Below are 13,000 nucleotides of genomic sequence, written 5' to 3'. Positions count from 1 at the left end.
CTGCACCGCTCCCTGGTTGAAAGGAAACCAAACTTGGACCAGAACTTGTCTGTCAAGGACGGCCTCATCTTCTACAAGAATGGATGGTATATTCCCAAAGACAAGACGCTTCAGATGGATATCCTGACCGATACCCATGACTCTAAAGTGGCAGGCCATTTCAGCCAGTTCAAGACATTAGAACGGGTGAAAAACAACTTCTTTTGGCCCAACATGGATAAGGATGTTGAGGAATATGTCCGGAGCTGTGACAGCTGCCAGAGGAATAAGACCTCAAGACACAAGAAGTTTGGTATGCTCCAACCACTGGAGATACCTTATCGGCCATGGACTTCCATCTCTATGGACTTTATTGTGGGATTACCGGAGTCAAATGGGTTTACTAAGATCTGGGTAATAGTGGACCGCTTCTCAAAGATGGCACATTACATCCCACTTCCTACACTCAACAAGACGGAAGATTTGGTCAGGTTGTTCTTGAAGGAAGTCTGGAGACTCCATGGGTTACCTGATGACATAGTCTCGGACAGAGATAGCAGATTCATCTCTTACTTTTGGCAATCTCTCATGAGCCTCCTCAATGTGAAGCTGAAGATGTCCACTTCCTTCCATCCCCAAACGGACGGCCAGACAGAAAGAGTTAACCAGACCCTGGAACATTACTTGCGGAGTTATTGTTCATATCAACAGGATGACTGGGCGGACCTCTTGCCTTTGGCAGAGTACGCATATAACTCGGCGGTCTCTGAGTCTACCAAAGTATCGGCTTTCTATGCCAACTATGGATATGAACCCAGGACCAATTGGCCGGCCCCAAAGGAAGGTGTTGAATGGAACAATCCAGCAAGCGAGGTCATGGTATCTCAATGGGAATCTATCTGGCAGGCTATGAATGCAAGCTTAGGAAAGGCTAGATTAAGGATGGCCCGGTGGTATGATGCACATGCCCTGGCACCATCTGAAATCAAGCCTGGAGACGAAGTCATGCTAGACCGGCGCAATGTGCAAACAAAGCGGCCATTGGGAAAATTGGATCAGAAGAAAATGGGACCCTTCAAGGTCCTGGAAGCTATTGGTACCCGTGCCTACAAGCTCTCTCTTCCCCCGCAAATGGGAATCCATCCTGTCTTCCATGTTTCTCTCCTAGAACCCTATAGAGCGCCAATAGACCCTGAGAGAAGAGTTCCCCCGCCGGAACCTGAGGAAATTGCAGGAGAACAGAACTGGATCGTCCGAGAGGTAACTGATAGCCGAGTCAATAAGAAGAGGAGAAGGGTGGAATACTTGGTGCTATGGGAAGATTATGAGAATGAGGACATTACATGGGAACACTGGGAACATCTCAGGAAGAGTGCTGAAGAAGCCCTCCGGGACTTCCATATGAGTTATCCTAAAAAGCCCAGAGACCAGAGAGCTCTTGGCCAGTAGCGATTCCTTCAGATTCTCGTCCCCCTCCCTCACCAGAAGAAGCTTTTCTTTGTCACATAGCATAAGCAATAGATATAGGTTATAGATCTCGGAGACCAAGATCCTGGAAGAGGGGAGTAGTGTAACGGAGCCATTTCAACTGTCTGGTGTATGTGTACAGACTGGGCCCGCTTACATGCTGAGAGTTATTGTTAGAAGCCAGTTGCACAGTGACATGCAAGTACCGGCAGTGTGGTTAGCTACCAGCTGTCAGAGTAACTGTAACGGGGGCGGCCTATCTATGTATCGCTAGAATCCAATAGAACAGATGCGGCCGTGCAAGATAGAAATCAGGTGCAGAATTATTCAAAGACACTATCACTGGAACTCAATAATCTTTAAGGGCTCTGCTACCGATAAAATTCTAGGTCAAGATCAAGATCAGGATTTTGGACAGTTGGGCGGGAATGATCCTGAGTACTTATACTCCAAAGGACTCTATTCTCTGCTCCTACTTCCTTACTAAGTTCTAGTGCTGCCTTCTAGCGGAAGGGAAGCAATATCATCGCTACCCCGCTTCTCTCTAAGCGTCAGCGAGTGCTTCGGGTTCCGAAGGCAACCACCCTTAGTCAAAGCCTTTGTAACACCTGCAGCCTTTGTTGCCACACAACTGGGGCCTGCATGAATGAGCTGCCGCTCAGGTGTAAGCTTAATCATTGCTGTAAAGCTTTCGCTTATTGTAGACTTCCCAGGTATAGTCCCTTCCTGTAACGGCGGACTTCTAATGCTCAGAGGATGTAGAGGATCGCCGAGCCCTCAGAGCTTCACTCTGGCTGGCCTTCTAATCATTGGCGAGGCACAGACTCGTCAGTCATTGCTCCCATGAGTAGATCCTCTTCCTAGCGCTCAGAATGTAGTTACTCTGACAGCTGGTAGCCAACCACACTGCCGGTACTTGCATGTCACTGTGCAACTGGCTTCTAACAATAACTCTCAGCATGTAAACGGGCCCTGTGTGTACACATACACCAGACAGTTGAAGTGGCTCCGTTACAGTAACTACATTCTGCGCGCTAGGAAGAGGATCTACTCATGGGAGCAATGACTGACGAGTCTGTGCCTCGCCAATGATTAGAAGGCCAGCCAGAGTGAAGCCCTGAGTGCTCGGCGATCCTCTACATCCTCTGAGCATTGGAAGTCCGCCAGTAACGGAAGTGGTTATGCCTGGGAAGTCTACAATAAGCGAAAGCTCTACAGCAATGATTGAGCTTACACCTGAGCGGCAGCTCATTCATGCAGGCCCCAGTTGTGTGGCAACAAAGGCTGCAGGTGTTACAAAGGCTTTGACTAAGGGTGGTTGCCTTCGGAATCGGAAGCACTCGCTGACGCTTAGAGAGAAGCGGGGTAGCGATGGTATTGCTTCCCTTGCGCTAGAAGGCAGCACCGGAACTTAGCAAGGAAGTAGGAGCAGAGAATGGAGTCCTTTGGAGTATAAGTACTCAGGATCATTCCCGCCCAACTGTCCTGGCCCGGAATCTTCATCATTAGAATCATCTCCTATTATCGGTAGCAGAGCCCTTAAAGATTATTGAGTTCTAGCGATAGTATCTTTGAATAAATCTGCACCTGATTTCTATCTTGCACGGCCGAATCTATTCTATTGGATTCTAGCGATACATAGATAGTCGGCCCCCATTACACCAACTGAAGATACCATATCGTCGGAGCAACCGCGTCAATCCCGCGATGCAGATACTCCGGACGTTCAACCAAGATTTTATCTTCGACATGCACGGGTTGAATATTCTTCAGATTGCCCGGGACGGATTCTCCACATCGGATCTTGTGGGAACTCTCAAGGTATTGGAGCCGAATCTAAAGAGGAGCCTGCACCGCGCAAGGCGCGAGCTGGCCAATTCCCAGGACGATCCGGCAATTCGACTGGGGCTGATCGCACCCATGGGATATTTCCCAAAGGGGGAGCCTGTGGAGAAGCGCTTGGTCAAAACCCAGATAGATTTGACGGTCGTCAGAAACGTCGATATCCCGGGCAGCAGCAAATCTCTCGAGTTTTACATCCGGAGATACTTCATGAGGGAACTCAGGCGGGATTTTGATGAGATTCCCGAGGATATTGATTTCTGGCCTGTGACGACGTTCAGGCAGCTCAAGGTGCCCGTCCTTTTGCACAGCGCGAGCGACGAAACGACGGTGCACACTCTTCACACAACGGGAACGGCAAATTACAGGAGAGGGGAGGCCAGGAATGATTGGATCTGGTTCCGTCAAAAACCCGCTAACCTGGAGCCATTGCAGGGCCTTTGCCCGGCAACTCTACTGGCGGTGTTGAAGCTGACAGATCCGGGACGGAGAGAGGCAAGGCTGTTGGCGGCGATTTTCCCGCTGAAGCCCGACTTGAACGGTACGCCCAACGCCCACCACGGCTTGATAAGGGTATCTCGCTACATCAACGCTTTTGACGATATATGGGTGGTCAATATCAAGAGCATCCTGGGTGCCGCTCATTTTGTTCCCGAATCTACCTCACCTACAAATAACCGGTGGTTTATCAACACTACAATTGACCTGTCAACTTACGGGTCAATTTACTAACCTCGCTGGCATTTGACGATGGGCATTTGACGCTGGGCATTTGACGAGGGGCATTTGACGATGGGCATTAGACGATGGGCATTAGTCGGTGTTTGTTCAGATATTTGCCTAATGTACAGTTGAATTGACGCAGATAAAATCAAAGTTCCAGTTCAATGATGTTTTCATACAACTTAAACACTTCATTTATCTCAGTCGATAATACCATATCAACTCGGGGTAGGGAAGTGGGTGGGGTAGAGCACCGAGAAACGTTTCATGCACCGATTATGCGCCAAGAATGTTTCGTTTCGGGCCTGCGGGTGCGGAGGATCACTTTAACGCGTGGTAATATTCCCAATTTATGATCCTCTGTCGTTTTGACCGGGAGTCTATCTCCGCCATACCGAATATCATTACTCAATGGGGGAATTATGCTGTGTAAAATGACGAGACTTTTTTCGTCAACTTCCCAGGCAGTTTGACGGACAGCTTTGCTTTGAGGAACAACGAAAATGCAGAGCATCGTCGTCAACTTCCTAGGCAAAATGACTGAAAGTTTTACGTTGGGGAATGACGAGAGGGCTTCCTCGTCAACTTCTCGGGCAAATTAACGGGTAGTTTTACTTGGTAGAAACTTTACTTTGTAGGATAATTAGTAATTTATATTGGCTATATAAGACGGATTACATGTGTCGAGAACGTGAATACAGTGAAATGGGCTTTTTAGTGAGAAGGGGAGCCATCAAAATGCCCGGAAAAAAGACGAGCGCTCAAAATGCCCAGGAAAAAGACAGGGATTTTTTGTCAACAGACGAAACGCTCAAAACGCCCGGGAAAAAGACGAGCCGTGAAAATGACCGGAATAAGACGGGGAATTTGACGGGCCGGGTGCCAATTTTGACGGGAAAGACGACACATTTTGCCCAAAAGACGAATCTGTATGTCTGGACGTACAATTCGTCTTGGAGGACTTTTTTTTTGCTGATGTATGTCTAAGAACTCCCGTCTAATTCCCGTTCGTCTTCCCCGTTCACGATAATTCACCCTGCCCAGAACCTATCGTCAGATCTCCACCTGTCTGAGATCTCTTGTCTGGTGTTAATGTCGTCAGTATCATTATAAAAAACTCAGTACGATGTCCAACCTTGCTTCGGTAGGTTGATCCGTATGTCGATAGATCGATCGTACTATTGAAAGACAATCTATTATTCGTAGATGACGTCGTCCCAGGCACCAAATGAGTGGGGCCCAAAATGCTTTTTATGTTTACTACCCATATGTCGTCAGGAGAGCTTGAGCAGCGTGATACCCTTATTAGCCCGTAGTCGACTTTGGGGTTTTCATTGAAGTCTGGCTTCAAAGATCGTATTGCAGCCAGAAGTCTGGGCCCCGTACGTCCCGAGTCCCTGAGATTAAAGACAGCAAGCAGTCTTGCTGGGCATAAACCCTGCAAAGCCTCTAGGCCAGCTGGCTTTTGATGAAACCAGACCCAATCGTTACGCACATTTCCCAGTCTGTAACCTGACGTTCCCGTCGTACGAAGTGTGTGAATTGTCTTCTCATCACCCTCGCAGTGCAAAATGACGGGTACGTTGAGTTGCTTGAATGTGTTTACCCACTAGCTATCGATGTCTTCGGGAATATCTTCGTATCCAAGGCATAGCTCACTCCTGAAATACCACCGGATGTAATACCCTAATCTCTTTGTAGCACCTACGATATCTACACTACCGACATTTTTTAATTTGACCGGGCATTGGACCCACCTCTTCTGCAATCTGATGTCGCTTGGTAAATGGACCAATGGCGCGATACCCTGCGCTTGAAACGCCGGGTCGTCCTGAGTGTCTCTAAGATCCCATCTTGCAGCTTGCATCCTCCTCCTCAGACGTGGCTCTAAGACGTCCAGATTGCCGACAAGGCCAGTGGTCAAAAAACCATCCCGGGCAATTTGTAGAAGATTTAATTCGCAAATGGAAAACGTATAATCACTGTTAGACGTCCGAAGTATCTGCATCGCGGGATCGAAGTGATTGCTCTGACGATACAGTATTTTGATCTGATCCCTGTGTGCTGACTCGCAAGACTCCGTCGGATAGTCCGGAATGTTCCCGAATTGTAACGGGGGCGGACTATCTATGTATCGCTAGAATCCAATAGAGTAGATGCGGCCGTGCAAGATAGAAATCAGGTGCAGATTTATTCAAAGATACTATTGCTAGAACTCAATAATCTTTAAGGGCTCTGCTACCGATAATTCTAGGTAAAGATGAAGATGAGGATTCGGACAGTTGGGCCGGAATGATCCTGAGTACCTATACTCCAAAGGACTCTATTCCCTGCTCCTACTTCCTTACTAAGTTCCGGTGTTGCCTCCTAGCGGAAAGAAAGCAATACCATCGCTACCCCGCTTCTCTCTAAGCGTCAGCGAATGCTTCCGGTTCCGAAGGCAACCACCCTTAGTTAAAGCCTTTGTAACACCTGCAGCCTTTGTTGCCACACAACTGGGGCCTGCGTGAATGAGCTGCCGCTCAGGTGTAAGCTTAATCATTGCTGTAGAGCTTTCGCTTATTGTAGACTTCCCAGGCATAATCCCTTCCGTTACCGGCGGACTTCCAATGCTCAGAGGATGTAGAGGATCGCCGAGCACTCAGAGCTTCACTCTGGCTGGCCTTCTAATCATTGGCGAGGCACCGACTCGTCAGTCATTGCTCCCATGAGTAGATCCTCTTCCTAGCGCTCAGAATGTAGTTACTCTGACAGCTGGTAGCTAACCACACCGCCGGTACTTGCATGTCACTGTGCAACTGGCTTCTAACAATAACTCTCAGCATGTAACCGGGCCCTGTATGTACTCATACACCAGACAGTTGAAATGGCTCCGTTACACGAATTCATGAATGTGCTCTGCAAAATGGTCCATGAGGTTTATTTTAGGGAAGTTGAAGTGGGATTCTGCTCGCAAGATCTCATCGGTTTCCGCCTGGACATTTAGCCTTTGGTTTGTGATAACCCTTCGTCTTTGACCTAAAGACTCGTTTAGGCCTGCTAACTGTAACGGGGGTGCTATGATGGTGCACGACCGTGACTTCGATCAGGTAGAAATGATAAAAAGGGAATGACAAGTTATGATTGGACTCGTTCGATGGAAAGATAGAGTTTATTGGTTTGATCGTTATTTGTAGTCTAGAAACTTAATAACTTTAAGGGGTCTCTTCGCTAGTCAAGATTCCCTTACCCCCAAAGGCCAACCTGGGGCAACCGAGTTCTTTTATCGAAGTTCCGCGCCCTTATTCAGGTTCTCCTTCTCCCTGGCCCTCCGCCTCTCCATAGTCAGGAACACAGCTACTATTTTCTATTAGGGGGGAGAGAAGAGTTGCTGCCGCACCGCGGGCGAATTTTCGTCCAAGTCAAATCATGCAATCTCTGCCAAGAACGGGTCGGGATTCTAGGAACTAGCGGAAACAGCTGATCAGACAGCAATTGCTTATTCAGAGTATTTAGAATAGATTTGGGTATTTGTAAAGCGAAGGTTTGCTTTGGTAGCTTGGGTCGTACTCTTACTCCCCCCAAAGATAGACCGGGCTGAAACAGGAGGGTTCCGGCGGTTCGACGCTCCGGAGATTATTTTTGGGGGTCTAAAACGTGTTTATTTTGTAGTGTTTCCTCAACTCCGTAATGCGTTGATTCAACCACCTCAAATGGACTGGAGCATCGTCAGTATCCTTTCTGACGTGGCAAAGCGTATTTTCCGGGCATCAGTTGCAAAGTTATTGCACCTCAAAGGTTGACTGCCAAGATAGGGTAACTTATGTTTGGGGTTACCCTTTCTTATTTGGCAGGCTCGTCCTTCTGCTCTAGTTTTGGTCCAGTCGCATAGAGTGACTTGTAAGACTTCTTGCTCTCCAGGATCCCTACCCTCCATACCAATAGAGATAGGGTCTCATCTGCACTTGTCTTCACCCATCGATGAAGAACAAGCTACGGTTACCCTAGGGCCGTATGGCTTGACTGGTAGTACAGGTACTCTTGTAACAGCGCTACTGAGGCCCTGTTACACCAACTCAATATCATATTCCTCGCGCAATTCCCTCCGTCGTTCTGCCACAAGTCTGTCAGTCTCTCTAGTCGCGCGATATTTCCTGAAGATATCCTTCAAGTTCGTCCTATGGAAAGCAATGAGATAGCTTTCCAACATGTCTATCATCAACTCGTTATGAGACCCATATTGGATGACTAGTCCCCAGTCGACCAATGCCCGTACGCATTGAAATGTTTTCTTGAATGGCTCTGCCTGGGTAGAAGAAAGATTTCTGAGGGCAGACACCAGGGCTGGTAGGATTGTTTTCTGAAAGTTGGGCATCTCTTTCCCCTGACATTGACTGACCGCTTGATAAGGCTTCGTCGGTGGGGTAAATCTTGGGTAAGGTGGCATGCTCGTCCATAAGGCGTTGAATTCATCCAACCGACTATGGTCCTTGAGGAAGTCCCCCAGCCACTCAATAAGATTTTTCAGGATTCCCAAGTATACAACGTGCTTCATGTGTGCCTTATATATGTGGTAGGCTCATCAGCAAGCTAGCATCCACCTCCGGGGGATTGTCCCTTTTTCCAGAGGTTGATGCCAAGACAACTAGTCTCCCTACCCCTCCTATATCTCCTCACCACCTCGCCTAACCCGTTGAGCCTGCGGAGTAACCTGGCACTCTCTGGAGAACTCTCCGCCTCAATTTCTCCTCTTGAGTCTCTCCCGCTTCCTCTTTAACCAGGCTTCTCGAGTGTAACAGAGCCATTTCAACTGTCTGGTGTATGTGTACATACAGGGCCCGGTTACATTCTAAGAGTTATTGATAGAACCCAGTTGCATAGTGACATGCAAGTGCCGGCAGTGTAGTTAGCTACCAGCTGTCAGAGTAACTACATTCTGAGCGCTAGGAAGAGGATCTATTCATGGGAGTAATGACTGACGAGTCTATGCCTCGCCAATGACTAGAAGGCCAGCCAGAGTGAAGCTCTGAGTGCTCAGTGATCCTCTACATCCTCTGAGAATTGGAAGTCCGCCGGTAGTGGAAGGGACTATGCCTGGGAAGTCTACAATAAGTGAAAGCTGTACAGCAATGATTGAGCTTACACCTGAGCGGCAGCTCATTCATGCAGGCCCCAGTTGTGTGGCAACAAAGGCTGCAGGTGTTACAAAGGCTTTAACTAAGGGTGGTTGCCTTCGGAACCGGAAGCACTCGCTGACGCTTAGAGAGAAGCGGGGTAGTGATGGTATTGCTTCCCTTCCGCTAGAAGGCAGCACCGGAACTTAGCAAGGAAGTAGGAGTAGAGAATAGAGTCCTTTGGAGTATAAGTACTCACGATCATACCCGCCCAACTGTCCTGGCCCGGAATCTTCATCATTAGAATCATCTCCTATTATCGGTAGCAGAGCCCTTAAAGATTATTGAGTTCTAGCGATAGTATCTTTGAATAAATCTGCACCTGATTTCTATCTTGCACGGCCGCATCTATTCTTGTGGATTCTAGCGATACATAGAAAGGACAGCCCCCGTTATAGGGTTCTGGCGATACGTGGAAAGACTGGCCCCGTTAGTGATAATCTTTAGTGCTCAAGTCACCTTCAGATTATTCTCCCTCTTACAACATGTCCGCTCTCCCAGCTCCCCAAGTGACTCTTCAGATTGAATGGCAACCGGCAGCCTTAAGATTCCGAGAGAGTCAGACACAGTTGATCCACAAGCCCAGGACGGCGCTCCAATCCTACATCCCCGGATGTGAGCCCACCTGGCAAGATACCGACGAAGTCACCCTACAGGACTTCTTTGCGGAGTTGCAGCGCTACCTTCAGCACAGCCTCCAAGAGGAAGTCATCAAGGCCGGTAATGCGCTAGCCTTGCTGCAAGAAAGACAAGAAGCGGAGTCAGTCCTACTCAGGGATGCCTTTGGCCGCATGCGAGACCAAGTCTCCTCAGTCCAGGCACAACTCCAGAGTTATGCCCAGAGAGATGACTTAGGAGCGGATGAGATGGAAGACATTGAGTGGACAAGCCCTGCGATGCCCCCTAACTTCCTGGAGGAGATGGAATTGTCCCCCCGGTTGGTGGCGCTCCCAACGCAGGAGGGGACTCAGACAGTTCAGACTCGGAGCCTGAGGATGGAGATAGAAGAGGATGGCGGAGATACCTCAGGAAGAAGTTGGAGAAACAATAGAAAGAACTCCTGGCCTCCATGGCACAGTTCATGAGACCTCCGGCCCCCTCACACCCCTCTGCTGCTTTATAATGGCAATAGTATATCTTGATTGGAGAGATATATTGGATCGCGAAGAAAAGATACTGCGCAGTTGGACTAGGATTTGTAATGGGTTTTCTGTTATGTTCTTTTGGTTTCCGTTACGCAAGGCATTAGTCATCAACGGACTAGGAGTTGGATATATAAGGAGGCGTTGTCTCGTGCCTTTTCATGTTATCCTTCCTTTCCTCTTTTCCTCATGCAATCTTTGTATTTACTCCATGAATACTACCTTCTATTTTACACCTGGTCACAGGGTTCAACCGGTATGTCATACCAGGTAGAGCCGCCCCATAGTCCATAGTCAAGAATACCTATCGTTACGTCTTCGCTTCGGTTGTATTCCCTGGCACTATAGTCCCTACGCCCATAGATTCCCGTTACATTAGGTTGCATTCTCTATCGCCAACCAATACAATACTATAGTTTATAATGTCGGAACACGTTCCTATCGATTACCAGCAACTAAGCGACACCCTTCAAACCTTCTTTCAAGAACACCCACAGGTTGATAACACTGTCGGAATAGCAGCTTATGCAGTTCTTCAACGGGCCCAACATGGTCTTGCTCAGTATGCTACGGACTTACAGGAGGTGGAGAGGGAGGCTGGAAATGCAAGAGAGATGTTTGAGCGAGACCTTGTTCCTGCTCGAGCTCAACGGGTCGCTGTGGAAGTGATTGCCCCTGATGAAGAACCAATTGGTGGCGATGATGCCCCACCTGTGTCTCCAGTAACACTTGTCACGACTACTACCCAACGGTCGGAAAAGCTCCCAGTGTAACGGAGCCATTTCAACTGTCTGGTGTATGAGTACACACAGGGCCCGGTTACATGCTGAGAGTTATTGTTAGAAGCCAGTTGCACAGTGACATGCAAGTACCGGCAGTGTGGTTAGCTACCAACTGTCAGAGTAACTACATTCTGAGCGCTAGGAAGAGGATCTACTCATGGGAGCAATGACTGACGAGTCTGTGCCTAGCCAATGATTAGAAGGCTAGCCAGAGTGAAGCTCTGAGTGCTCAGCGATCCTCCACATCCTCTGAGCATTGGAAGTCCGCCAGCAGTGGAAGAGACTATGCCTGGGAAGTCTACAATAAGCGGAAGCTCTACAGCAATGATTAAGCTTACACCTGAGCGGCAGCTCATTCATGCAGGCCCCTAGTTGTGTGGCAACAAAGGCTGCAGGTGTTACAAATGCTTTGACTAAGGGTGGTTGCCTTCGGAATCGGAAGCACTCGCTGACGCTTAGAGAGAAGCGGGGTAGCGATGGTATTGCTTCCCTTCCACTAGGAGGCAGCACCGGAACTTAGTAAGGAAGTAGGAGCAGAGAATAGAATCCTTTGGAGTATAAGTACTCAGGATCATTCCCGCCCAACTGACCTGATCCTCATCTTCGAGCAGACCATTATCGGTAGCAGAGCCCTTAAAGATTATTGAGTTCTAGCGATAGTATCTTTGAATAAATCTGCACCTGATTTCTATCTTGCACGGCCGCATCTATTCTATTGGATTCTAGCGATACATAGATAGGCTGCCCCCGTTACACCCAGATCCTGAGGTGTTTCAGGGAGATCGCGATCGAGAAAGATTACACCTATTCAAGCAACAGATGAGGATTAAGCTATTGGGAAATGCCGACCGGTTCCCCACACTACAATCTAAGCTATCCTATGCATTCAGTCGACTGGAGGGTGTCGCCGCCAATCAGTTTTTACAATACATCGGGGAAGAGGGCATTGCTTTGCCTTCCATGTTACGGTTCTATGAAATGCTAGATACTGCGTTCGGGGACCCTGAACGAATGCGTACGGCTAGGAGGAATCTCAGGAACATCCGCCAACGAAATAGAACCTTTGCTGATTATTTCGCTGAATTTCAAAGGTACGCTGCCGAGTCAGGGATGGATGAAGTCTCTCGGATGAAGCTTTAATGGAGGGCATTAATGGGGAACTCGACGAATCAATGATACATCATGAGACTCCTGCGACGGTAGATGCATGTGTGACGCTCTTGCAACGGTTGGATAATCGCCGTTGGGCAGCAGAAGCTAAGTGAGGAAGTAAAAAGCCTTAGAATACTACTACTGCTCCGGCCCCATGTCCCCCGCCAGCGAATCCTGCCCCTGCTCCCCGTGCAGTTGCCCCAGTTGCCAATGTACCTAATACTGAGAACCATCCCTCATTCCGCCTGGGAGGTAATGTACCGATGGATCTGTTTGGGGGACGTCGTCGCCATACCCCTACCGAAAGAAACGCCCGCTTAGCTGAGGGCCGCTATTTCTATTGCGGAGGAGTTGGACACATGGTTAGAGATTTCCCCCAAGCAAGGGCAACTGGGAACCAACCAAGGAGACCGGTAATGAGGGGAGTGGCATTGAGAGTAGAGGAAAACGATGGAAGTAATAACAAGTCGGCAAAAGATTTGTCTCTGCACTAAGTGGCTTAGCCCAGGGACCATTTAAGGATTTTCTGAAATGCATATTTCTGGTTTTTAGGTATCAGAGGAGGAAATGGATGGGAACTAATTTGTAGTAACTTGTTCAATTTCACAGAATAAAAATACTTTTGTACCCACCTCCGCCCTTATTGATACTGGAGCATCAGGATATGCTTTCATTGATGAATCTTTTGCACGCCATAACAATCTCACCATGACCCCACTCAAAATACCTCGCCACGTAGACGTTATAGATGGCAGACCTA

General features: G+C 48.4%; 5 protein-coding genes across 5 annotated transcripts; 3 read left to right on the top strand and 2 right to left on the bottom strand.

The window, feature by feature from the left end:
- Positions 1 to 3,153: 3,153 nt before the first annotated feature.
- LAJ45_11558 (uncharacterized protein) lies at positions 3,154 to 4,020 on the top strand (the record flags this gene model as incomplete). The annotated part of the gene is made up of 1 exon (XM_046121042.1): positions 3,154 to 4,020. The coding sequence occupies one exon, from the start codon at positions 3,154 to 3,156 to the stop codon at positions 4,018 to 4,020; it is 867 nt and encodes a 288-aa protein (XP_045965763.1).
- Positions 4,021 to 5,620: 1,600 nt separating this feature from the next.
- On the bottom strand, positions 5,621 to 6,019 carry LAJ45_11557 (uncharacterized protein; the record flags this gene model as incomplete). Its single annotated transcript, XM_046121041.1, has 1 exon — positions 5,621 to 6,019. The coding sequence occupies one exon, from the start codon at positions 6,017 to 6,019 to the stop codon at positions 5,621 to 5,623; it is 399 nt and encodes a 132-aa protein (XP_045965762.1).
- Positions 6,020 to 8,056: 2,037 nt separating this feature from the next.
- On the bottom strand, positions 8,057 to 8,545 carry LAJ45_11556 (uncharacterized protein; the record flags this gene model as incomplete). The annotated part of the gene is made up of 1 exon (XM_046121040.1): positions 8,057 to 8,545. The coding sequence occupies one exon, from the start codon at positions 8,543 to 8,545 to the stop codon at positions 8,057 to 8,059; it is 489 nt and encodes a 162-aa protein (XP_045965761.1).
- A 1,104-nt stretch (positions 8,546 to 9,649) lies between these two features.
- On the top strand, positions 9,650 to 10,249 carry LAJ45_11555 (uncharacterized protein; the record flags this gene model as incomplete). Its single annotated transcript, XM_046121039.1, has 1 exon — positions 9,650 to 10,249. One exon carries the CDS (start codon positions 9,650 to 9,652, stop codon positions 10,247 to 10,249), a length of 600 nt encoding a protein of 199 aa, XP_045965760.1.
- Positions 10,250 to 10,728: 479 nt separating this feature from the next.
- LAJ45_11554 (uncharacterized protein) lies at positions 10,729 to 11,079 on the top strand (the record flags this gene model as incomplete). The annotated part of the gene is made up of 1 exon (XM_046121038.1): positions 10,729 to 11,079. The coding sequence occupies one exon, from the start codon at positions 10,729 to 10,731 to the stop codon at positions 11,077 to 11,079; it is 351 nt and encodes a 116-aa protein (XP_045965759.1).
- Positions 11,080 to 13,000: the final 1,921 nt, after the last annotated feature.

This window comes from Morchella importuna (genome assembly GCF_003444635.1).
Source record: "Morchella importuna strain M04M26 chromosome Unknown Morimp01GS074, whole genome shotgun sequence".
Classification (NCBI taxonomy): Eukaryota; Fungi; Ascomycota; class Pezizomycetes; order Pezizales; family Morchellaceae; genus Morchella; species Morchella importuna.
This window is presented reverse-complemented; position numbering and strand designations above follow the sequence as displayed.